At 34.4% G+C, this 27146-nt stretch overlaps 1 protein-coding gene across 1 annotated transcript in view; it reads left to right on the top strand.

The window, feature by feature from the left end:
• Nucleotides 1-657: 657 nt before the first annotated feature.
• The window catches only part of LOC136038655 (methionine--tRNA ligase, mitochondrial-like), a 63403-nt gene continuing 36914 nt past the window's right edge, over nt 658-27146 (top strand). The window contains exons 1-4 of the mRNA XM_065721909.1: nt 658-806; nt 14035-14309; nt 18153-18384; nt 20460-20709. Of these exons, the coding sequence (XP_065577981.1) occupies nt 659-806; nt 14035-14309; nt 18153-18384; nt 20460-20709 (905 nt within the window). The 5' untranslated portion in view covers nt 658. The remainder of the gene's footprint in view (nt 807-14034; nt 14310-18152; nt 18385-20459; nt 20710-27146) is intronic.

Below are 27146 nucleotides of genomic sequence, written 5' to 3'. Positions count from 1 at the left end.
GACTCTATGTGTTTTTATGCGGATAGGTAATCTAAAAACTTGACAACTCCATCAGGTAAATTTATATTTTTAGGAGTTTTGGAGTGTAAAGTTTTATCCACGTTGTCCAAATTGGCCTTAAAATCCACCAGTGTAGCTATTAAAAATTTTCTTGCTCTGTGGATTGTCCCATAGCAGCTTTTAGGCAGACTATATTGTCCTCAGCGGATCTACACCAGCAAAAACCTGATCAGGAACTTGGTAGTAACTGATTCGATTCAACAAACCATTCCAGTCTCTTATCGATTATTTTTTCTAAGATTTCACTGAGGACCGGTAAAATGAGAGAGCTCTATAAGATTCCACTCTTTCAGAAGGTTTTCCTGGGTTAGGCACTGGTACAATAATAGCCTGCTTCCATAACTTTGGAAATCTACTCTTTCAAGATTATCTATAAACATGAACCAGTTTGGTTTTAAAAGTGTCTTCAAATTCAATCACCCATTTAAAATTGTTGTTTAAAATCTTCTTGAAAACTGATTGGGAAAACACAAAATAAATGTGTTTTTTTTTGTCCAAACAAATGTCTCAATAAACATGTTGCTGCTATCTGTTTTGAAATTTGAAACTGTAATTTTGACAATGTCGCTCTCGTTATGGATTATAATCAGTACGTTTTATGAAGAAAGGAATGAATACTCTCTTTTCCTTGTGTCACTTAAGGAACATGTCGTTGGCTAGTTTAAAAAGTGTTACAAGCTCTCTTGCAAAGCTTGCTATAGATGAAAGGTTTTATATTTCAACTCCCATATTTTATGTTAATGCAGGTAATATGTAAATTTTGGTTAAAATATTAGCCATCTTAGATTTCAACCTAGGAAGGCTAATTCTATGCTAGGCTAGTTGTCATGCCTATGGTCTAATATGAAACGTATGGTAAAATTCTAGTTTAGTGACTTCTTGCTATCTTGGAAAGAGGTTAGGTTAGGAAAATAAAACTTTGAGGGATGGGTCTTCAGGCTAAAGTAGGCCTAGCCTATATCCTGGGAAGGTATTTTAAAGTTCCCACCTCCAATCCTTCTCCCTCTGGATGGCCCTGAAATTTGCCTGCATGACAAGTCCATACCTATGGAAATTTTGACAAACAGCATTACTATCTTGGAAAGGGTTTAGGTTAGGAAAATGAAACTTTCAGGGATAGGTCTACATGGTAAAGCATGTCCTGGGAAGGTATTATAAAGTACCCACCTCCACTCCTTCTCCCTCTAGAGGGCCCTGAAATTTGCCCATATGACAGGTCTGTACCTATTGATTTTTTTTTTGAAAATTTAGGACATGTATCTGCATATCTTTAAAACCTTATAAATAGAATTAAGCAAAGTTATGAAGCTGAAAACAATTTTGTTATACTTAATTAAGCAGAAAATCTATTTTATAAGGTTTCACTTTTATAACACATTTTCCTAACCTAAACCCTTTCTGAGATAGCAAGAAGTCAATTAACTAGAATTTAACCCAATGGTTTTTTTCAAAATTTAGAAAATGTATTTGCATATCTTTAAAACCTTATAAGCCTAGATTGGGATTGGGCAAAGTAGTGAAGCTGAAAACAAATTTGGTGTACTTCATTCAAGCAGAAGATCTATTTTCAAGATTTCACTTTTATATGACACATATTTTTAAGATGATCAAATTACCAAAATCCATGCAAATTCCCAAATTCCATGCTGGTAAAATTCTAGCTTGGCTACTATTTGCTGCCGTGGAAAGGGATTAGGTAAGGAAAATGATACCTTCAGGGATGGGTCTACAGACCAAAGTAGGCTATGTCTTGGGAAGGTGTTTTGAAGTATTTACCTCATTCCTTCTCTCTCTAGACCTTTAGATGACATTTAAAAATCTTATGTGTTATGAAAGTGAAACCTTGCATAGCAGATCTTCTGCTTAAATGAACTAGGTTACAACAAAATTGATGGTAATTGTTTAGTTTTATCACTAGCTGTCTAAAATTTGTTTTACTGCATATGGCAAAATTCTGATGATTGCATATTGTTTCTTTGTCATTATTAGAGAAGCACATCCATTTTTTAGCTTTCTAAAATCCCCCTCCAATAAGACTAAAAATGCATAAAGTGGGAAGGGTTGCAAAGCCAAGGGAAATGTTGGGATTGGACAATATGAATGAATAACGACATAAAAACAATATGCAATCATCAGAATCTAGCTATATACAGTAATTTAAAAAATAAAAATAGAAGAAAACTCACAAAAAACTAAAATATCCTGCCTTCAAATTTTTAACACCACAGATTCTTCCCTTGACTCCATGCAATTTCTGGTGAAAATAAGGTTGCAATGATAAAATATTACCTTAAATTGCATTTGCCAGTGAGATAAGGTGGTAGATCCTCCTGTAGGCTCTTGCTGGTGGTGAATGATGTAACTGTGTTGGCTTAGCTTCCCAGTCCAGCCTCCACTCAGCCCTCTCCCAGTCCCTGTCAACTCCAGCCTTGAAGGAGTAGGGAGTCTCAGCTTGGATGGTAGACTTGGATAGGCTATTCCAGAGGGGGACCACCTGAATGGAAAAGAAGCCACGTTGTTTGCTTCTCCAACATCCAGGCAGGCAAAGCTTCAGACTGTGACCTCTTAAGTTATTAGCCAGGGAGATCAAGTTCAGGTGACTGGATTTGAAAATTTTGCATGCCATGATCAAATCTCCTCTATATCTTCAATATGTGAGGGTTGGAAGTCTCAGAGACCTTAGGCAATCCTGGTAAGGGGCATTATTTAAGCCACAGACCAGTTTGGCTGCTCTCCTTTGGACACTTTCAAGGGCTCTTGTGTCCATTTTATTTTGGGGAAAGGCCAAAGTCAAGGTGGGGATAGACAAGGGATTTATAAAGTCTTGTAAACACACATGACTTTCTGGTTACAAAAGAGTGCTTAATGAGTCCAAGAGCTTGATTAGATTTTGCAACCTGAGCCTGATTGTGCTATGGAATTTTAAATCCTTGTCCACAATGATGCCTAAGTCTCTCTCCTTGGCAAGACAACAAACAAGTTTTAACCAATCAGCAAAAAAAAAGGTCATAAATATCAAGTAACAATTAACCAATCACAATACAGACCTTGCCCTGCTGTTATGGGGCTCATTGACTAATTTGCTTCACTCTATATGTAATGTTTACTATAGGCCTAAGCCCAATTGGACATTTATTTTGTTAAAATAGCTGAATAGTATAAACTTGAAAGTGAAAGTGAACAATTTTGGATTTTCACATTAATGGATATGAAATTTTTTTTTTAATTATCTTTCAGCTTCCTGTTATTCAGAAATTACAAGTGATAACTGGAATTAGTATTTAAAATATAATTTTGTTCATATTGTACAACCTCAACTTTTCCCTGAGCTTCAAAACCCTGCCCACTTTACACATTTTTAGTTTGCCCAATGGAGGAGAAGGGTCAACCAGAAATGGATGTACTTCTACAATTAGCATTTCTAAGTACCATTGTATGATTTCCAGATGCTTAACGAGTTTCAACTGATGACCTCTTGGTCTTGAGTTAGGACTAACAGTGGGAAATAATGCCAGTAGTGTATTAGCCCTCATTAACTTATAGGTCAAAATGGCATCACCTCTATTTCTCCTGTATACAAGAGTTGGTAATTTCAGCTTTGCCAGTCTTACAGGGTTGGAAAGTTCCTGCATGCCAGATATCACTTTGGTTGCATGCCTCTGCACATGTTCCAACACTTTTATGTCTTTTTTAAAATAAGGAGAGGCTAGGGACATTTCAACTTCAAGCTTATTACACAATTCCCTTATAGGCCTACAGAAGACTGATGACTTTTGGGGAACAAGTGGAAAGAGTACACTTAATCAGCCCCATGGTTAAATTAGCACCAGTAGCAGACTTTTTAGCATGACTTCTGTATTTTAATTCATTACCAATAGTGATTCCAAGATCTTGCCCAGTATTTACAGAGGAAAGTGGGTGACCTGAGAGTCAATAAGATTGACAAAGGTTCAAGTTTTCAAGGTGATTGACATGGCACTTGACAAAATCAAATTTAAGAAGCCAAGCCTCAGCCCATTGAACAAGCAGTCCAAGATTATTTTTTAGAAAAAAGATAATCTTCACAGGACAAAGCTGGTCCAATGAGCTTCATGTCACCAGCATAAAGCATTGGCTCACTGCTAATAGTGGAGGGAGCATCATTAATGAAGATATTAAAAAGTTTAGGACCCAAAATACTACCTTGAGGAACTCCACTCAAAACATGGTTTGACAAAGAAAGAATACAGCTGCCACAGTCATCAAGTAACTGAACACATTGAGTTCATAGATAAAGAAAATCAAGGATCCAGTGCAGGGACTTCTCTTCAAGCTTGACAGCACATAAGTTGATTGTAAGATGCATGTGACAAACATTGTCAAAAGCTTTAGAATAGGAAAGAAGAATCATGTCAGTAGGCACCCCTACATCAAGTAACTTAGTAATATGGTCATAAGATTCAAGGAGTTTAGTATCAACAGATCTTCCAGAACACAAGCCATGCTGTGAGCTGTGCAAGAGATTATTTGCTTGAAGATGTCTAATAACTGCCAAATTAATTATTCTTTCAAGAACCTTGACAACTGCTGATAGGTTGGTAGTTTTCATCAAGGTCCTTTCTACCTTTCTTAAATATTAGAGTGCTATGGGTTGTTTTCAAATTCAGGGGTAGTCTGGAAAGATTTAATGATAACATGAACAGTAAGGAAAGACAGTGACACAAGACTGTTAAACATTCATGGAGGATACAAGAATGAATGCAGTTTGGCCCAGCCAATCTATTCAATTTGAGTGACACAAGTTCCTTTAGAACTATGGAATTATTAATCAGAATAGGTTCCATAGTATATGATAAGTCATATATAGAAGGTGGGGAGAAAACAATACTGGAATTGGAGGGCAAAACAGATGCAATTTGCTGGTGGAAAATTCAAACTTTTAGCTCAGGAAATGGTTGACTAATATACAGGATATCAGGGACAGTGCATCTGCTGTAATATTTTTGAAAGGCATAATGCTAGAAAAATTTAGGGTTATCCCCAACATCCTCAGCCAGCTGTTCCTCAAATCTTCTCTTCTGCTGCTTGATTTGGTTGGTTGTCTAGTTATGAAGAGTTGACAATTTTCCAAGTTTTCTTTTTCCTGTATGATTCCATGCTCAATGTTTTCCATTAATTAGCTTACTTGTTTCAGTTGTTAAAAAATGTTGACCCTGTTATGTACAAAAATTCTGGTACATGACCTTTCAGCATGGAAAATTATAGTTTTCACATTAGACCAAGTCTTGTCAATGCTATTGGTGATAATCTGTTCCCAATTGACATTGGTAAGTCTTTTGGAGACTAATATATAATTGACATATTGTTGCTGCTTGGAAGAGGGTTATTTATCAGGCAAACATATCTCTGAAATAATTACAACATGGTTGGTGTTACCAATGGGTGTGGATATTTTATTCTTAATAAGAAGGTCAGGATTACTGAGAATAACCAGATTAAAAGTGTTGGAAACTTCCCTTCCCTGAAACAAGTTAGTTGTGAAATGGTTTGACAGAGGGAATTATCAGACAGGACAGACAAAAAAGGAGAATCTCAAATGCAAAAACCAGATCCATCAGTCCATTGGATTCTAGGAAGGTTAAAGTCCCCCAGAAGGATAAAATCATAACTTGCAAAATTGGACATGGTATGTGAAAACATAGCAGCCAAATTAGATTCAGAGTCCAAAATACAGGGGGCTTCTGCAAACAACACCCACTATAATTGAGCTTGTTTGATTATGTATTTTTATCCAAACAGACTCAATTCCATCAGTAATAAGAGAATTAAAATGAATGTGACTAATCTTTAGTTCATCTCTTACATAGAAACACTCTCCTCCATGATAAAGCAGGAAATTCAGGCTAGAGAAGAGTTGGTAACCATTGATTTGGGTTTCATCTGGTGATAAGACTGACAAGGTATTTTTAGGTGCAACTTTTGTAACTGCTGCAACATCCACCTCTGCCATTACCATAGCCTACAAAAGGAAACTTCTGAAAGTTTATTAGAGAGGCTATCAACATCGGAACTAAGGAACTTCTTTCATTGAGAGGTAGGAATCTGAGAGGATGAAGGACTAGTGTAAGTGGGAACCAAAGAACTAGGAACATTGTTGGATACTATGCTGCAAAATAACAAGGAAGAAACAGTTGGTGAGCCAGCTAATGCAGAAGAAACACTAGAAATAGAAGCAAAAGAAAGGTTGGCATCAGACAAAGAAACATTATTATAAATACTAATAGGCAGTTGAGAGACAGGATTAGATGGTGCAAAACTATAATCACTTAAATAATTTACAGGGGTAGAAGAAGGCAGAGTCATCAGTGGAACATTAGAGTGGTTGGGGGATTGCTCTGGCTGGCAAGTTTTTTTAAACAATGGCACCCTTGTGGATTATCAGATCCAAACCTCCATTTGCTTTTTGGCATTTCAACTACTTGACAAGAGCTGTGTTTGATCTTCTTTAGGACTGTTACTGTAGAAACAAATTGTACTTTTTGTTTCAAAAGATTTCTGCATGTTTCATTTCCTCAATTCAGTTGATGGCGCAGAGAAAAGGAGAGGAGGGGGGCAGCTACTGGAGGTTTGTTGGCTACTTGGATGTGTTTATGTTTACTGGGAGGGTGCCAATATTAACTCCATAGGTGGAAGCCAAAAACAAGAAAACATCATCATCAGTCTAGGGGGGAGGGGTCCATATGCAATAATATTGAAGCATCTTTCAAAGTGTTGATGCTCAGAATACGCCATCTAACAAACATCGTTCTCAGTTAAGGGGGCTACAGGAAGTTTTGACAGGTCTGTAGTCACTGTGGAAGCCACTAAGTCCGGGACAGTTGACACAGAGCCCACAGATTGAAGCGAATTCTCTCTCTGTGACACTCTACTTGCAATAACACTTACCTGTGCAGAAATTTCACTTTTAATGTCAGTCTTCATCTGGAAAGGGCTAGTGATGATTGACTAGTTGTAGCAAATTCCTTTTTTAGATTTTCCCTGAAATTTTTCAAGGAATTATCCATGACAGAAGCTTGCTTTGCTATCATAGTCTGTCCACTATGGGGGGAGGAGGAGGAGGAGGGCTATCCTGACAGGCTGGTTTGGACCATGTACTCGTAAGTGACAGCATCATTTTACTTAACATTTTATATTCACCAGGGGGCCAGTCTAAACATTCACCACAGATCCATTTTTCACAAATTTCATGCTCAATGGCCAAAGAATCCTCATTCAATTCAGTAGTAGATGCTGCCCATTTATCATGGCCTTTGGCTGGGCTGATATGCTTGTGTTTGACCTTTTTGAACACATGTCTGTGTTTGGCCTTGTGTTGTTGCATTGATTGTTGTTTATACAACACAGTAGTAACAGTAGCCTTTTATAGGCTAACAAAAAACCCTAAGAACAATTGCCGGAGAAAACTTGACAAATTGCAAACACAAATCAACCGAATAGCTGGGATACTCCTGGATCTAATGATATAACTCAATATGTATATTGAACACTTAGTCATACAAAAATTGATTTAGTATAAAATTGATTTTGTATTATTTGATTTTAGCCTCTAGACAAATACTTCATCACAATCATCAACTCAATATAACATCAACATTGTAAGTAATGTAACTTACAATAAAAAGACAACCTTTTAAATTAAAAAATAAAAATAAATTAGCAATACAATAAATTTTAGTTGCATTTATATTATTTAATTGTTAAAAATAGATAATAGAGTAACACCAATATAATTTACACTAAATGAAAATTTTTGGATTAATAATTGAATTATTAATATTATAAGAATAAATTGTAATTATGTTATGTAATTATTTTAGATAAAAAAAAATAGGCTAATAACTTTATAATTTACTCTAAAAGAAAACAAACAAGACATTAGCTGAAAAAAGCAACAGTGATATCATCATTACCAAAAAAATTGACTGTAGCTTCATAGTACATAACTTTTCAACTTTCACATAGAATTTGCTGACATTTTTGCTGATATTCAACTCTACAGTATTTTTTTTCTTATATGGCTGGACAATGCAATTTATGGTGATTTAAGGTAATTACAATTAAAATAGCAAGTTGACACCACATAGAAATTTATCTAAATCTTCTTTCATGGGTTTCAGTATTTTCTAACTATTAGTGCTCTGAAAACTCAGCCTTTAGTAGAACAAATAGCCTAACAGAAAAAGAAGAAAGCATGGCATGGCAAAATGTGTTTTATTTTATTTTTCTTTATAAAATTGAATCTTGAAAAATCAATGCCTGTGGATTATATAACTTCAACAAAACAGATTTATTATCAAATAGTAAGCCTGATCCAGTATTTAACCCTTTTCTAAAGCCCTTAAATGTAGAGAAAATGTTTCATATTCAAAAGTCCACAAAGGGCTTAAAATTGGATTGCCAAGTAAAACAATTATTATATTTCGAAAGTACATACAAAAACAACAAATGATATGTCTACCTAATTTTTAGCTCAGTAATGAAAACATCTCCAACTTTACCCTTTTGGCTACCTGTAAAGCAGTTGAGTTAAGTGAATGAAGGTCTAGGAATGTTTCCTGAGACTAAACTAACTATTCCTGAAAAACCTCTAGTATAGCTGACAATCAATGACAGAATATATTAACTGTCTTGGTAAAATTATAGTTTTATGCACTTCTTGCTATCTTGGAAAGTAGCTAAGTTAGGTGACCTCAATGAAGCCCTTGGAAGTTAATTTAAAGTACCTACCTCCACTCCATCTAACTCCAGAGGCTACTAACCTTTGATGACTTGATAAATGCTAAGAATAGCAGTTCTCTAGAAGGAGACTTGTTAGAACAAAAAGAAACATTTTTAGATTTCTTAGTAGGCAATATGATTACTTAGTTTGGTGGGAACCAAATGAAGAACTCTCCTACCCAGCACCAGTGAACTTTGGAACTACTTTTGATAACCACTTTGATCAGTTGGCTGCAGGCTCCCTGGCAATCTTCAGTCAGTCTTTGCACTATCTCCTACCATGATTCCAGAAGGCTCTCAACAGTTCAAGGTCCTCTTTGAATTTTTGCCTAAGGTTTTTCTTCTGCTGTCCCTAATATTGTCTATAGGATGGCGCAGGATTGAAGATGAGGACATTTTGACAAACCATACCTTTGGGGTGATGCAAGGTGTGTCCAAGGAGCTTGAGGTGATGTCTTGATGACAAGAGATAGTTCTTCAGACTGGCCACAATAGCTTCTTACTTTTCAATTTGTAATTCTAGACCACTTGTTGATTCAACTGTATGCTCATTTTGGTAAATATTTTCTGGTCTTAATTGTAAAATGTTAATTTGAAAACAAATTTGCCCAAGTTTTCAAAAAGAGCCTGAAACCTCTCAAAAAAGGTGTAAAAAATACGTCATTAGAATACCTTAAATAAATGTTGAAAACCTTAGTGTTGAAATGCTGAAACCTTAAATTAGATGTTGGAAACCTTAAATAGGAAACTTACAGCACCCATCTAGAAAAACAATTAAAATCACATTTTGTTGCCTACAGAGAACTTAATCATAGAGAGTTGCTTAAGGTCTTGTTTAAAAGGTTATTTTTGTAACTAATTAGTTTCTGATATTTTAAAATTTATATCATAGTTGAAAAACTATAGAAATGGTAATAAGTTACCCTTAAGGGCTCAAATTGGAATTTGCCCCAGAAGAAATTATTAAATTTGGAAAGAGCATAAAAAAAGGCATCAAAGGATATACTCACTTTCTTCCTAGCTAAATTATGTGAATATGGTAACACTACCCTCAGTTTATGGTTTTGTATGCATTTTTGACAGTAAATTTCCAGTCCCCCCTGCCAATGGTCTCACAATAGCCCTAGGCTATAAAAAACTCACAAATAGTTTAACAGGGTTATAACATTTATGGCTTTGTTTCTCATGATCAGAAGTGCTATCTCTACTTTTGTTATAGTGTTGTTATTATTTTGCAATGACTATCTGACTATTATATTTATGTTTTTGTTGCTGTATTTTCCTAATGTATTTATAATGAGACAAGCACAAGGTTTACTGTGCTTTTTTTTAAAATAAATAAAACAAAATAAATATTTAATATTAAAGGTAATATAAGAATTAAAGGTAAAGGTATTATATTTAAGGTAATAAAACATTGAAATTCTTCTACAACATTTTTACAATAATCAGATTATTGTGTTTCCATCCATTATTATTCACTTTTTAACTCATTTAACATATTTAATTCAATATTCAACACAATAACTCAGGCTAAACTAGATATCTCTGAGTCCCCCCAGAGTAAATGTTTTTTTTACAACAGATAAATCAATAGTACAAACAACAAACAAATATATTTATTTGGCCTATGTGTGTCCATCAGGCTGGGGGATGTATTGTCATAGCACCAGCAATGTCCATTGTATATGAATATACAATGTCATTGGTTGCCCCTTTTTTCAAAAAAGATAAGAAGTTGCTTAAGGATGTCCAGCGTCGTGCTACTAAGATGGTTAGGAGCGTGAATAAATTTCCATATGAAGAAAGACTACGTTGTTTGAAGCTGCCAACATTGACATACCAAAGGAAAAGGGGTGATATGATTTTTACCAAGAAAATCCTTTCTAAAAACTTCCTTTGCGGTCTCTTTGCACAGCCCTTCCATTCTGGTACTAGAGGACATTCAGTGAAGCTCCCCATGCATCATTCCACGAGTAGACATAGAAGTCATTTGTTCTGCCAAAGAGTCATCAATCTGTGGAATCAACTGTCTGAGGAAACAGTTTCTGCAACTTCAACCAACACGTTCAAGTCCTACCTTGATAGGGAATGGCTCTGCGAGGAGTTTCTTTACAATTGGGAAGCTGCAGAGTCCTCCACAAGAGTCTAGATCAACAACCACAATCTATACCAAACGAATTTTTTTCATCACAAGGATGGAAAATCCTTATATTGCTCCAAGCTGCAATTTAAGGTAATGAAAGGAGCATTGTCAGTAGCATTTTAGAGGTTTGTACAAACATGTCTTGTTATTTGGACTGTCTTCCTATAGAATTCTTAGAACAAATTTGTACCTTTGAACTGATTAGAGTAACAACATTTAGGTACTATCAGTTAATCCAAATCCTGAGGGGGAATGCAAAGTTGAAGCGAATATTCCCAAATGAAGTGAATAATTGTAATTCAATTGTAAAATCAATAATTCAATCATAAAATCAAAAACTGTAATATCTTCAGTAAGAAACACTCCCCCACTTGAAAGGGAAGGAAAGTAGGCCTGAAACCAGCTGCTAAAAGTGCAAGTTTGTGATCTTTTCTACTACTAGTTGTAAGGTTGTGGTTTATGCTGCCACATGGTGTTAAAAAATCTGTGAATATCATTTTCCTGTGGCACAATCTCTTGTCAATTGAAAAGGGGACTATAAGCTTAGAGTTCCATTTAAAGAAGTTGGTTCTCAATATTCTATGACCACTGGTTTGTTACTTTCATCTGTGAAGCAAAAGGAAACCCATCTCTGCAGTAATTTTTTTGTGTTGTGTTTTGAATATTTGGTTGCTATGGGCTATGGTTACCCTGATTTAGGTTAAATAAAATGCAGATAATTCAAATTAGTTGGTGAAGATTCTATCTTCTTTGGGTCTATGGCTACTCCATGGGAAGAATAATGCCAATTCTAGGCAATTGGTCTTAGTCAGGAATGGTGGGTGGGGATATCACCAAGGAAGGAGATTTAGCTAATTAATCAAATAAGGTCTGTTTAGATTCAAGGGCTTCTCAACATCTAGAAGATGGTGTTTTACTAACACAATCTAGGCTTTACAGAGTTCCTAAGTTATAGTGTGTTTGATCAGTTGAAAGGGAAAATGATACGCCCCTCCACACCAACTCAAATTTTAGCAGGGTGTTAGTTGCATAGATGCTTACTAGCAGTTGGAAAATTGTTACTTCTGGTTAGCTAGGAAGACATATAGTAGAGCATTATTTCAGCTACATGTGCAAACAAGTGATTTTACTTTTGTTCAAGGTCGAGGCCTGTAAGTCTCCACCTTTGGATTTTCAGCAATGGCAATTCTGTTAGTGCACTTTTTATTTCGATTTGTTGTGGTTTTTGAGGGTGTTCAAGATCTTTTTCAAAATCTACAAATTTGTTTTTCAAATCAGTTGGTAGAGACTTAATTGTCTCTTGCTGCTGCCTGGGGAAAATAGTGTTGTTTCTAGGATATTGGCTGCTTCAGAAATGGTGGTTGAAAATGTCAACCACAACCACTAAGAATAAGTGGATTTAGCTAATTGGTCAAATATGGTCTGTCTAGGTTCAAGGACATGTGATACTTCTGAAAGATCATTGTTTCCAGGGAATTTTACCTTCAAGCTGATTTTACTCCCATTCCAGAAAAAGTTCAACCTGTATTCCAATGTAGTTTTTTCTGTCCTATTATTGTTTTGTGCTATGTTTTGGACCTTACTCCCATTCTAAAGAAAGGTAAACCAGTCTTCTAATGTACCTTCGTCTGCCCTGTGGCTGTTTCTGTAATGCTCTGCAAACTTTTTGAATTCTAATTCTCTAATGAATCAGAGGGAAAATGTTACAGCCTACCTCACCAGCTCTGATTTCAATGTAGTATTTGGTGCATAGACGCTTTATGAGTAGTTGGGAATGATCAATTGATGCCAGTCTATCTGGTTCTCCATTGGTTTGGGAGGACATAACATAAAACGTGTTTTAACTTGTCTTATTCATGGACTTTGGTGCATGAAACCACATAAGTTGTGGGCTATCACGTGAAGAGGGGGCTATCACTTCTGATACCCTATTTAACAGTTAAGTTGTAGATGTATGGAGAAAATGCCTTATTCTCTGTGTAGTTCATGGCATCAACATATGTCTTGTCTCACATAATGATGTATTGTCAACCCAAGTCAGAATATAGAGTCTATTCAAGACATTCTTTTCATCTTATTAGGTGACTACCATAATCTTGGCATTGAATTCAATTCAAAAAAACAGATGTTGTTCTTTTTAATTGCTACAACAATTGCTCCTTATAAACTATATCCCTTGGTACCTCTGCTGTTAAGGCAATTGGGCCATATTTCATACCTGCACTCCCTACCAACACACAACACCTCTATTTGCCACACTTCTTGTTTTTTGATCACTCACCTTGAATGGCTGAATAACTGGCTACTATGCTTCAATTGTTTCCAAGAGCGTGGTTTGAACTGTTTCCTCCACATCAGTCCTTACAAGGTTGTTTTGCCTCCTAATTTGCTTTATGTTTTGCCTTAATGGGAAATATTCACTAAAACTGATAAAGAAAAATCCGTCTTGTCAAATATTTGCTCCAATTACCACTATGGACACACAAGTTAAGATTGAACAATAAATATAGTATAACAGACTGAGAAACTGCTGGTTCAAAACAATGTGAAGAACATAAAAAATAGCAGGTTACTAATTATTTATCATTATTTTTTTTACATTTGGATTGTCTTTTTTTGTCTTGTATTAGGCTATATTTACTCAGAGTTGTTTTTGTATTGCTTGTATAAATGTTGCTCTTATTCTGTCTGTCTTGTATGTCATTTATGGCATAAAAGATGTATTTTTTTGTCATTATGTCTTTTTTTCATTTTGGCTCTGTCCTTTTTCATCTTTGTAGACTGGTTTTCAAATAAATTAAATTAGATATCTGCTTTGCTAACATTGATAAATAGTACATTTTCCAAGATTTTATTCTGATATGGATCTAGAAGTGGGTCATCTGCAACTGTAAATACTGAGACGGACTGCTTATTTAGTTAATCAGCTGTTCCCTTGAATCTTATTCATGTACCAACTTTCACAAGTGGTTTAGTTTCAGACAGGCAGCATTTATATTGATACTCATAATCAAACATTTAAATACAAAGTGAAATTATTCAGTTTTTATTGTTTTGACTCTATCTTATAGCTCCTCACATTGGCCATGCCTACACAAGTGTTCTAACTGACGCCATGGCTCGCTACCAGAAAATTAAAGGCAAAAAAGTGTTATACGCCACGGGGACTGATGAGCACGGTTTAAAAATCCAGCAAGCCGCCACAGCAAACAATGAGGATCCAAAAAAGTACTGTGATAGGATTTCAGATCAATTTAAAGAAGCTATACAAATTTGTGAATGTGATTATGATGACTATATCAGAACAACAGAGGAACGTCATGAAAAAGTTGTTCAAAAAATTTGGGTGAGTTATAGCCATGTTCTTAGGCAAAACAAGGTCATTCTTAAGAGAGGGTAGGGTATGTTGTTTCCAAGGAAAGTGTTTATGTTAAGTAGGATAAAAACATACCAGAGTCCTTCACAGTAACTAACATTCTTCATGCTTGTATTCATAGATGCATATAGTTCCTAGCCTTGACAGGGAGGGGGGGGGGACAAAGGTGAATTTTGCGGTTTTGGTTTTCATACCCTATGAGTAGGCAAAATAATAATCATTACAAGTACAGATAGAAGATTTCTCGAAAGAGAATGGGGGGGGGGGTCTCAAATTCCATAAAACGATTTCTCCATTCCTGATTGTAAATTTCAAAGAGTGGGAAAGAGCTCTTTGAGCAAATATGTTTCTTAAGAAATGTCCAAATCCCTGTGCAGGTAAGCACACAAATATAACCATTAATTTTTATATTCCAAATATTTGTTATGTTAAGAGGGAATCTGAAAAACTTATGCCTAGCAATGTGCTTTTTGATGGCCCCCTGCCAGAAAGAAATCCACTGACTGCCTACCCAACAGTTAATGTTCCACTGTGTAATACTTCAGACTATATAAATGAACGAATCTAAAATGTTTTGGTTGAGCCAAATGAAAATTCTGATAAATTAAATGAAAAATAATGGTAATAAGTTTTACAAAAAAGAACAAAGTTATGCTTTTTTTTTGTTATGTGACTTTATCTCTATTTTGGGTTTAGGATTTAATATCACTCTTTGTTTTTTTAAGGGGTTTTTAATTTAATTTGTGCTTATTCTGTTTTTGAAACAGTTCATTCTATGTAAATTGTGGTAATAGTTTTTTTTATAGTTGGAACTTTCCATTACATAAGAACCTAAATATTGATAGTGAATTTGAATTTTACATTACATTCATATATATTAGTAGACTTGCAGCGAGTCATATTTTGGGTAATAATCTTTTGAGTTAGTAAATAGTATCTGAGACCACACTGGCCAATCATGACAAAAAAAAAAAAAAATGAGAAGAGAGAAACAAGGATAATAGCAGCCAGTGAAAAATGTAAATTACAATGCGAATATTTCGGGCAAGACCTCTGTTTGACTGTCCTCAGTGCACAATATTTAAATAAAAATACTGATAAAAATCCAAAGATAATATTAAAAAAAAACCTCAAAACAAACACATAGAAACTAAAATATGAAGACCCTCTCAAAGTAACAGTGAAAGGGTAACTGAATAAAGATACAATACTGAATGGCAGTTCAGTTTTCAAAGCAATCAATAATTATTATTGTGGATTCTGTTTGGTTGCAAAATATGGTTTTGTTGATTTATATAAGATGTGTATATTTATATTTTTATTTATTTATTATTAATTTTCTTTTTTGTATATTTTAAATATATTTGTATATTTTTATATTAATATATGTTGACAGTACAAGTATTTTGGTCAAGGCCTCTGTTTGACCGTCCTCAGTGCACAATATTTAAAAAAAATACTGATAAAAATGCAAAGATAATATTAAAAAGCCAACCTCAAAACAAACACATAAAACTAAAACATGAAGAACCTCTCAAAGTAACAGAAAGGGAAAGGGTAACTGAATAAAAATACAATACTGAATGGCAATTCAATTTTTAAATTCATGCAGAGCATTTTTAAAAGCCAATCGCTTCCCAGGTAAGATATTATCGTATTTTGTGTTAGGTTGCAAAATTTGATTTTGTTGATTTATATAAAACGATCAGGAATAATTAGTTCATCCTAAATGGGCTTAAATAGGTTTCTCCAGTGTCTCTATTGAAAGCTACCTTTCGGTGAATATGCTTTTTTTTAAATCTCAACTGTCTCCCTGAAAACTTGCATGAGACCTTTAACTGGGACAATAATTGAGATGTTGTCAAGTAAAATGAAATGGTCTCAGACCTTTGGCATAGCCCCCTAGCATTGTCGATTCAGAACCAGTGTTCTGACGACCTCTCCCCCAAGTGCTGGTTGGTTTTTCCGACCTAGAAACATCCATAAGAACAGGGAACCCTATAAACACCACTGCCCGAAATGGGGCTGGTTTTATATTTCCTGCCGTTAAAAAAGCTTTGTATTTTATTAGAATATTTAAAGGTGACATTTAGGCTAGTTTTGTTTTAGACTTCTTGGGAGTTTGTCACTTAATTTGGGTAAATAGGGTAGCCTTAAACAGTGAAATCTTTCTTATCACCCACCAAAGGGATATCTGCTGGGGGTTGTGGAGCTGATGCATCCTTTTCTTCCATTTTTGTCTTTTTCTATGATGGAATCCAGTAACTTTATGGGATATCCATTGCAAACAAGATTTACTTCAGATAATCCAGTTCTAGGACTATATGAGCTTCTGAGCGTATTCTTATTACACTGTTGACCAAAGATATAACTAGCTTACTCTGCTTTAAAAAAATATTTCTTGACCGAAATGTTTGCATTGTAATCTTCGCTTTTTATTGGCTTGTGTTATCCTCGCTCCTCTCTTCTTTACGTTTTCTTTTCGTCTTTTGAGTTAGTATCTTGTGTCCAGCGCTGCAAAGGTCAAATCTGTTTTTCACCTTCAAAATTCAAAAATAGGACCTTGGCAATTACCTCTTGTCTAGTTTCAATGATGTTGAGTAAGAGCTACTGGTAGATGTCTTGATGATAAGAATATAGGACCCTCCCTCCTTTTCTTAGACAGGTCAGATTATTTATAGACCTTAAAATAATGTAGAATCAACATCAGTTTAATTTTCTGCTAGATTATGTTGACGTTCAATAGACACAGACCCAATGTGGCCTTTATGGAACACGGAAAGGCGAAACCTTTCTGTATTTTGGCCATTAGAACATTTAGCAAAAGTGGCTACCATATCAAATCTTCACCAAACCTGGTTGGAAGTAAGATCAAGTGTGCTTGTTAATCTTTTGAAGTCCCTACCCATTCTAAAATTTCTTTTCTTTTGTTTTTTTTAGGGGGAGTGGGGCATCGTCAATTCTTTGAGGTTGTTGGATCTCAACCGAACTTGATTTAAAGTCAGGGTAAGTGGTGTCAGAATTAGGTCTTTTGGTAAATTGTACCCAATAAAACCTATGTAGTTTAAAGGGCTGGCAAATCGTCGTCGTCAGGGCAATGTTGACATTCTATGCTGAGCATGGGATTGGGGAACCCTAAATACTTGTTGTCAACACGTGTTTAGGAAGGGACGTTGGATTTCCATCAAAATTATCTGGTGTAATAACTGTGCTTTTTTTGGTGATTTGACAAAAAATTACCTCTGCAAAGGCAATGATAATGAACAATAAGATGTACCTATTAAAGAAGTTAAAAGTTGATGTGGGTAAAAAACAGCATATCCCCCTACCCTTCAGTGTAGTTTATTGACACATTTGTTATATGTAGCTGATGTGTTGGGCAAGAGTCCTTGGAAAGATGTGGAAAAGTTTTTTATGTATCTTATAATGTATTAAAAAGATAACATTTTGGGAAAAATTGGATTTTCAGACTTTTGACTAAATATAAAAAGCGTTATTTATGATGCTGTTATATTGTCAGTAACTTAAAACAAAAAGAAAATTTTTTACTATAGGTGCGAAGGAAAAGATGATTCATGCAGACAAAATTCTAAGGATGTATTTGAGGATTTTTTTTTTTTTTGAGGGGGCACTGCTGTGGTCCGTTGGTTGAAGCGGTGACTCTGGAAGCTTTTTGAACACTCACGTAGAAAGGTTTGAGTTATTTCAACAGGGATCTTATGAATGATTATATTCTTTACCCCTCCCCCTCTCTCCCAAAAAAGGATGCATGCTCGTTAATATACTGTTGTATTAAAAATGTATTACTTTCAGACTATATTGGAAGAAAAAGGACATATATACAAAGGAAGTTATGAGGGCTGGTATTGTGTATCTGATGAAGCTTTTTTAACCGAAACCCAAACCAAAGAAGTTCCTGGACCTGATGGGAAGCCTATACGAGTATCAGCTGATTCAGGAAGACCAGTAGAACTTTTCCGTGAAGAAAACTACAAGTTTAGGTTGTCAGCTTTCCAGAAAGATCTTCTAAAATGGCTAGAAAATGGTAAGACGTTTAATGCCAATAAAATTGACATGTATAGTAATTATCTAAGCAATAATAAATATTTAATCGAAATGTGTACAAAAAAAAAAATATTGTGATATTTGTCATGGAAACGTTTCTTAAAAATAAATGCTCATTAATCACGAGTTTGTTTTAAGGATGTGAAGGTTTTATGAAGATTGATAAAAAGCGATTGGTAAAGAAAATTCTTAAATTCCTTTTTCAATCTTGGCTTAAAGTCTACTCATATGCAGTAGCCCTTGTCAAGGGGCTAGAATTTGAGCTGGATTCAGAGTCAAATTCCAATTTATTTTTAAAGTTAAGATTAATTTTATACTATTAAAACTTCTGAGCCTTACAAGCCGAAAAGGTCACTGAGTACATCTTCTGAAATGTCCTTTTTTCATTATTTCTGTCCTTTACGTCCAGTGGTTGAAAAAAAATCAAAGAAAGCGAAGGGACAGAATTCTGTGAACTAAACGACAGCAAATCAAAGTTAGTTGAACTATTTGTGAACTTCTAATTTAACGATGTCTTACTAGAAGTAATAAAAAATAATTTATAACAGTGTCAAAAATATTCTATAGTGTGTAGTTAAGCGCTTCTTTGATTTTCAAACTGGTGTTCTTCGAAATTGATTTCGGATCTTTTTATGATATTGTATTAAACAATATTTTTGCCTTTCGGTTGCCATATTATGTGCAAGTTTGTGATATTTATGATTACTCATGGACTCTAGCCCTTGTCAAGGAGCTCTCAGAATTTGAGCTGGATTCAGAGCCAAATCTGAATTTATACTTAAAATTAAGACTAATTATACTCTTAAAGATTCTGAGCCTTACAACCTGGGAAGGGCATTGAAGACGTCTTCTTGGACATTAGCGTTGCAGATGCATCTACAGGAATTTCATTTACCTAACACCATTTTTTTCTAAGTTCATTAAAGGTCGGTGTTCCTGGGGGTCCAAAAGAGCGAGTTGGGCTTTTGAAAATAGCTCCTCAGACCCTGACAGCTTTTCTAAACACACTGGGACATCTAGCTGCGTCTGAAAGATGTAAAAGCATAAATGACAATCTTTGATCAAGTGTTTGTAATGATATGGAACTATTTTTGATTATATAAATTATGAATAGTAATAATACCTGTATTATTCCCTGTAGGGAATAACTGTGATTTCCCTCTAGGTGATGACAAATTCGTATAGACTAAACTCAGTGGTTGCGAAGTGGATGCTTTGGGAAAAATCACACAATAAAAATGGACATGATATAAAGCTCATAAATAATCTCTTAGACAACACAACCTTTCTATTTATAATTAAAAAAGGAACGAAAATGTAGAAAAATTGGTTTTCACTAATACAAATAAAAGTCCTTATATTTTGACTCCATGTCCGGAAGCCTTTGTCAATAGGAAAAAAAACTAACGTAAAATAACAGAAAAGGGGGAGAAGACACTATTTAAGGACACGTCTAAAATAAAATAAAAATTCACATCTTAGTATCCTCTTCTTTGGTTTTCATTTTTTTTTATAAACTTTTGGTTTTCTTTTCCTTTTTTATTTGTGTTTTTGTTTACTTTAGGCTGGCTTGTTGTTTTTTGTTGTTGTTTTTTCGTTGATAAAGACTTTTGGACGTAAAGTCGAAATATTCAACTAACAAGGTTAGTTGAATTTGAATGCGAAGTATTTTCAAAGAACTTTAAGACTTAGTGTAAAGAGCAGGATATGGAGAATGGGAATCCTCTCCCTCTTGATATACAGAATAATTTCTGTCCGTTTGAGGTTTTAATGCTGCTGTAACTTTTTTTTTTATAGATATCAAGTCTTTTTTTTTTCAGTAAAAAAAAAACTTTTTGACTGCAATAGGGAATAACTTTTTTGGCTGTTTTTATTGTCACAGCGTATGACTGAAAAAAAAAGTCTAACTAAAGTTATGATCTTTTCCCTTAATAAAAGAACTATTCAAAAAATATTATTTTCAATTTTTCACCTGAAAATGGCAGAATCTTATGTATTTTACTTACTAGGGTTGCCACTGGTTAAGCAATAAATGTGTAACTGAGTTTTTTTTAGAGTCCGTAGTGAAACCAGTTCAATTCAGAGGTGATGTTATTGCTTGGCTCACAAAAGAAGAACTTCCAGATTTGTCGATCTCCCGACCAATAGACAGATTGAAATGGGGCATCCCGGTTCCTAGCGATCCCAGTCATAGCATTTATGTGTGGCTTGATGCTTTATTCAATTATCTTACTGTAGCAGGTTACCCTGATGAACCTTATGTATGGCCACCGAACATTCAAGTTATAGGGAAAGATATTTTGAAGTAAGTAGCGTCAAACGTTGGTACTTATTCAAAATTACAATATATATTCAAATAAATAATTATTAATAATAATTTAATTTAATAATTAAATTCCCGTATTAAATAATAATTTGATAATAATTAAATTATTCGAATAAGTTGTTGCCAAATTTGATAAGAATTGACGTCCTGTGGTGGCGCAGTGGATTTGACCTTAGCTTAGTAATACGGGACCCAGAGATCGAATCACGCTGCAGGAATGCACTGCAGGCCCGACGCAGGGACCATAGCAGTCAAGAAGCGTCGTTAATTCTTAAGTAAATAATAAATAAATAAGAATTGACGGTGCATTCAAAATATATAACATATTAATGTGTTTATTTTTCGCGTATATGTTACAAAATACTTGATTTCCGTGAGGCTTTTTTACTTATATATTTTTTTAAAAGTTTTTCAGAAGCCACTCTAATTTAGTATTCTCCTTACATTTTAAAAGTCTTTTATAATAATACAATAATGCTAAATTTTTTTTGTAGGTAGAACCAAAACAAATCTGACAGATTAGGAAAAACAAAAAGACAGCAAAATAATGGATATAAAATCAACACTTAGCCAATGACAAGCCATAGAAATACTTTAGGAAAGTAGAATCAAAATTTGGTCGCTTTCGAAGTGACTCAGTCTTTCTTCGGATACCATCTAAGGGGCTAGTGACTCCATATCTGCTCGATGCAGTGGTATTGCTTGTCTAAAGGGGCAGCCGAAGTAGGTATATCACATGTTTGTATTAATAGTTTCTAACAACAGCAATATCACTTGGAGTGAAAACCTACCAAAAAGATGAAAGGGTAATCAAATGCGGGACTACAAAGTATTGTAAAGAGACCCATGGATACGACGACTAAACTTAAATCTCTACTACTTTTATTCGCATGTAAATCTTTCAATAGAGTTCGTGTTGCACGCAAATTTGTCCCTATTGGTACTCCAAAGTAAGTAAGGCACCAAGAGACAAACTGAGTCATTTTTGGGTAGGGCAGAAAAAAGAAACAGGAATTGAGTTTCAATCTTGTTGAACTTTATTCCAATATGGTCATACCCCTTCGACAGTACATGTAAATTTTCTTCTGTTCCAATTGGCGTTCGACCAATATCCAGAATATTATCTGCGCAATTTGCTAACTAGACATTAACTTCTCTAAATAAACGAGTCATAACAGCTTTAGGCTGAGGCCCAGCTATGTTATTATTGAACATTGATGGAGAAGCCAGAGCTCCCTGTCTAATACCATTCTTAATCGAGATTTTCTGAGTAAGTTCAATAACACTAGGCGATACAGTAATCTTAATTTTGGCATTCAGTTCCCTAGACATGTTCCGAAAAGCCTTTAGAACTGGAGAATTCACTCTACATTTGTAAGTAGTCAGTAGAACATGGGCATAGATACCTGAGTCGAATGCTCTTGAGGCATCATGACCGGCAAAGACAAGCACTTCATCGTTTTCAGTAGCATGTTTTCACTACCAAGAAATTACAAATAAAGATAATTCCATAAATGACATTGGTGTCCTATATCAAAGAACATAAAATCAAAGAAAATAAATGAGAATGGGGTTTTATGAAGGTTCTTCGCCTTGTTTAGTTCTTATATTTAGTTTTAAGGTTTTTTAATCTTCCTAATTCTGGCCTTTTATTTGTCTTTAATTTTATGTTTGCTTTATGCACAGTTTGTTTTTATCCTGTTTGTTTCAACCTTATTGTCATTCTTAAAATCTGACCGTGTTTCTTCCTCCTACAGCTTCCTCCTACATATTACTTCCTCCTACAGCGGTGGAGAAGAGTGGTGACTGTCTTTTCGAAAAATAAATTTTTTGGTTGAGTATTTTCTTTGGCTTTATAAAACCCCATTCTCGTTTTTTGTATGGTGTTTTATTCTTTGTAAAATTAAATTTTTTTTTGCCATAAAGTATTTGAAAATTTTTTTCAAAATCTAATTTGACTAAGTTTAATTTACATACTTTGTACTCGGTTATATAAGTGAATACCAAAAAGTTCGGGTTTCATTTAATGGCAAGAATTTTTTTCTCCAGATTGGTGGGTGCATAGATTGATAGGTATTGATATTGTTTTTGAGTTTTATCCACTGCTTGTTTTAGAGATTGCCCTAAATCGGCCTCTTAGTTCTCCATTTCTTGAAATTATATTTTTGATAAAAATCAATGGTCAAATATTTAAAACATATATGCTGCCAAACCTCTTACTAAGCCCAGTCACTGAATAAGTGCAACCTTATCGTAGCATTTGTGTCAGTTGGAAGGGGATGCCGGACTTGCACCTGCCTAGATTTTGAAAAATACCTTTTTTGGGGCTTTTCATTAAATACGCCTTTTTCTTCGATTCTCAGTGGAAAATTAAAAAAACAACCCCCCCCCCCTAGATATTGAAAAATACGCTTTGCGAATCAAATGCTATATGAGGCTACTGATGGTTTATTTTTTGCTATTTTTCAGTATTCAGCTAATGGTTTGAAGGCCATTACTCATAGCCTATGTATATAGCATCCACCTCTAATTAAGTTTTGAATCAAATCAATAGTTCAGTATTTTTGTTGAACAAATTATAATATTTATGGAATCTTACTTAACAAGAAGAATAAAGGAAATATTTTTACACTATTTAGACATGTAACATCCAGCAGAAACGTTTTCAAAAAACAACTAATTTCCTACCGAAATATCTTCAGGTGTTTTCTTGTCCATTTTCTTCAAAAGCATCCTCCCTCTTAGAGTTAAGTCTCTAGATTTATCAAAACAAGAGTTTGGCGACAGTGAGCTGTGGGGAGTGGAGCGGATTGCAACAAAAATATATACAGTGTGAATAATCCAGTGTGTACCTTTTTTGTATTGAGATTAAGTGAAGAGAGTATTTTGATTTTGGGAAGATAATTAGCTTTACTTATTGTGTAAGGTCGTAATTCTTTAAGATTTTCACACGTCCTGTCCTCGTTGAATTTCTTTGCTTTAATTAAAATTTAGTTATTGAATAAACAAAGTACATTTGAAATTAAAACATGAAGCAAATATAGATAGATATAGATAGTGCAAATATAGATAGCTAGAGAGCAAATATAGATAGATACATAGATAGATATAGATAGATACATAGATTGATATAGATAGATACAGACATATATATATATATATATATATATATATATATATATATATATATATATATATATATATATATATATATATATATATATATATATATATATATATATATATATATATATATATATATATATATATATAGGTAGATAAATATAGATAGATAGAGAGCAAATATAGATAGAGATAGAACTTGATGTGTATCTTTTATTGCATGAATAAAAAATGTGCAATTCTCAAAAAAAAGAAACAAACTTGATTTGAGGATTTACTTATTAATTCAGATAAATTGTATTAATGCCCAATGAGAACTGAATATGCTAGCTGATATCTTACATTTCATCTTAATCTCTCAAACGGGGAAATGAATTTAATTCTATCTCTTGTTAAATGACATTGCTGATTGTCAATAAAAAGTTTTGTTCCATTCGAAAAATAATATTTATTCGAAAAATAATTATTTCAAAATGAAAATCAAATGAAAAATAAATCTAGAGATAAATATAAAAAAAAAATGAACCTAAATTAAAATGAAAATTTTATCTTTTCTAGTTTCCGTTGTAGAGTATCTGTGAAGTGAAGCATTGTTGTGTTTTGTTATTTGTTTGAGCGGCATGTTGGAAAAAAAAATGCTAATGGCAGTTTTTTTTGGCTTAGGACTCAAAATAGCTTGAGCAAATTGCATTTATGCAACAAAATTAACCGAAATGAATGATGTAGGAATTTTAACCCATACGCTGTTGGCTGGGAAAATTAGGAAATATAGTGTAAAAATGGTAATTGACTATCATTGTTATTGTTAATTTAGGCTCCCATCTAATTTAACGTGTGTTATAATGGTTAAGCGCAAATTTTAGCGGCATTACCTAATTTATCTCTTGTTTTAATCATCATGTAATTGTCCCTGCCGTATTAATAGCTTCAAGATAGCTATTATTAGGGTCATTAAAGCTGAGAAAAAAAAATATTGCTAGTAATTGTTAGACAAAACATTTGACAGACTCTCCACAGGGCCAATCTAGTCTCCATGGAAGGAGAAAGGTCCCTGAATTTTAATCCTAACAAATTTTGTCAGATCTCGACCAATCCTAATTCAAAGTAAGTGCTAGTGTCCTGGTTAGGCCTTTCTTGTGTCAAGACCGAAATTATTAGTCAAAATAGTTCAGTATCGAGGAGAATAAAAAGTGCTGTTGACTACCATGAAGATGATATATTGCAATGCTCACTATTGAATGTCATAAAAGTTAATAAGTTTTAACAATTAGTGTTGGACATCATGAGTATATCTTTTTTTCTTGTTTTGAGGGGATTTGATTTATGCTAAATCGGACAAACATTGAATTTCAGCTGTAAGTTTAAAGACTGTTTGATCGTAAATATGATAGACTATGAAAAGTAAATAGCCGATGTTCTAGTTTGCTTTGTATTTGAATTCAGTTTCAGCTTCCCTTTTAATAAATATCAAAATGTAAGAATTGAGACAGGTCAGAAAATAAGTTAAGTGTTGGGGCGGGGCAATAGTATGTGCAACCGCTTAATATTGTTAATAGAATTTGTTTCCTTTCCAGTGTAACGGCAATTAAGGGATTCAGTCGTATATTATTTCTACCACAGGCAATATTAAATATGCTACGACATTTTTAATAATAACAGTTTATTTTTAGTTCCGTAAATAATTTTAGTTACGGAATTTATGATACTTATTAGAACCAAACATTATGATCACTCAGGATTATGTACTTTATTGGATCATGTAGGATTAAATATTTATCTCGGATTGTCTGCCTGTAAGTGTATTTTAGTATCCCCAGAATTATGTGCACATAATACTGTAATTAGGACACAACTGTAGAATTTATTGGTTTTGTTTTTATGACACTTGGTATTAACCAAGTGACATATAGCAATCGCAAATTCTGTCGGTCTGTTGGTCTCGGTTTTGCTACTTTAGGCACTTCCATGTAAGCTAGGACGATGGAATTGGGCAGGCGTATCAGGGACTGGACCATATTAAATTAGAAATATAGAAATAATTCTCGATTTGACCATCGGGGGGGGGGGGGAGTGGGAGGCCCGTTAATTCGGAAAAATAGAAAAATAGAAGTATTTTTAACTTACGAACAGTTGATCAGATCTTAATAAAATTTGATGTTTGGAAGGATATCGTGTCTCAGAGCTGTTATTTTAAATCCCGACCGGATCTGGTTATATTGGGGGGGGGGAGTTGGGAGGGGGAAACCTAAAATCTTGGAAAACACTTAGAGTGGAGGGATCGGAATGAAAATTAGTGGGAAAAATAAGCACAAGTCCTAGATACATGATTGACATAACTGGAACGGATCCGCTCTCTTTGGGGTAGTTAGGGGGGATAATTCTGAAAAATTAGAAGGTATTTTTAACTTACGAAAGAGTGACCAGATCTTAATGAAATTTGATATTTAGAAGGATCTTGTGCTTTAAAGCTCTAATTTTAAATTCCGACCAGATCCTGTGACATTGATGGGAGTTGGAGGGGGAAACCGGAATTCTAGAAAACGGGAAAATCGGGGTATTTTTATCTTACGAATAGGTGATCGGATCTTAATGAAATTTGATATTTAGAAAGAATTCATGTCTCAGAGCTCTTATTTCAACTCCCGACCAGATCTTTGACATTGGGGGGAGTTGGAGGGGGAAATCTTGGAAAACACTTGGAGTGGAGGAATCGGGATGAAGCTTGGTGGATAGAATAAGCAAATGTCCTTGATACGTGATTTACGGAACCGTACTGGATTCGCTCTCTTTGGGGGAGTTGGGGGCAGGGGTTCAGTGATTTGGCGAGTCAGGTGCTTCTGGACGTGCTAGGACGATGAAAATCGGTAGGCGTGTCAGGGACCTGCACAAATTGACTTGATAATTTTCCCAGATTCGACCATCTGGGGGGCTAAAGGGAGAGGAAAAATTAGAAAAATATAGGTATTTGTAACTTACGAGTGGGTGATCGGATCTTAATGAATTTTGATATTTAGAAGGACATCGTGACTCAGAGCTCTTATTTTAAATCCTGACTGGCATTAAGCCTCTTCTTTTCCTTTTAAATCAATCTATTGATTCATAGAATTTTGTTAGAGCTCATACCATATGATCTCTTGGCTCTTAGCTCTTCTTGCCTCGTCACAAGTGCCATATGAACTCTTAGCTCTTGTTATTCATCATAAATGTACGCTGCACATAGTTGAAGCATATTTTTGTAGATTAATACTGGGTACAAATGACTCTTCAAACAACTTCGAAGGAAACACGGGGCA

This window comes from Artemia franciscana, chromosome 18 (assembly GCF_032884065.1).
Source record: "Artemia franciscana chromosome 18, ASM3288406v1, whole genome shotgun sequence".
NCBI classification, from domain to species: domain Eukaryota; kingdom Metazoa; phylum Arthropoda; class Branchiopoda; order Anostraca; family Artemiidae; genus Artemia; species Artemia franciscana.
The sequence above is the reverse complement of the archived record's forward strand: the minus strand, read 5'-3'. Positions and strand labels throughout refer to the sequence as shown.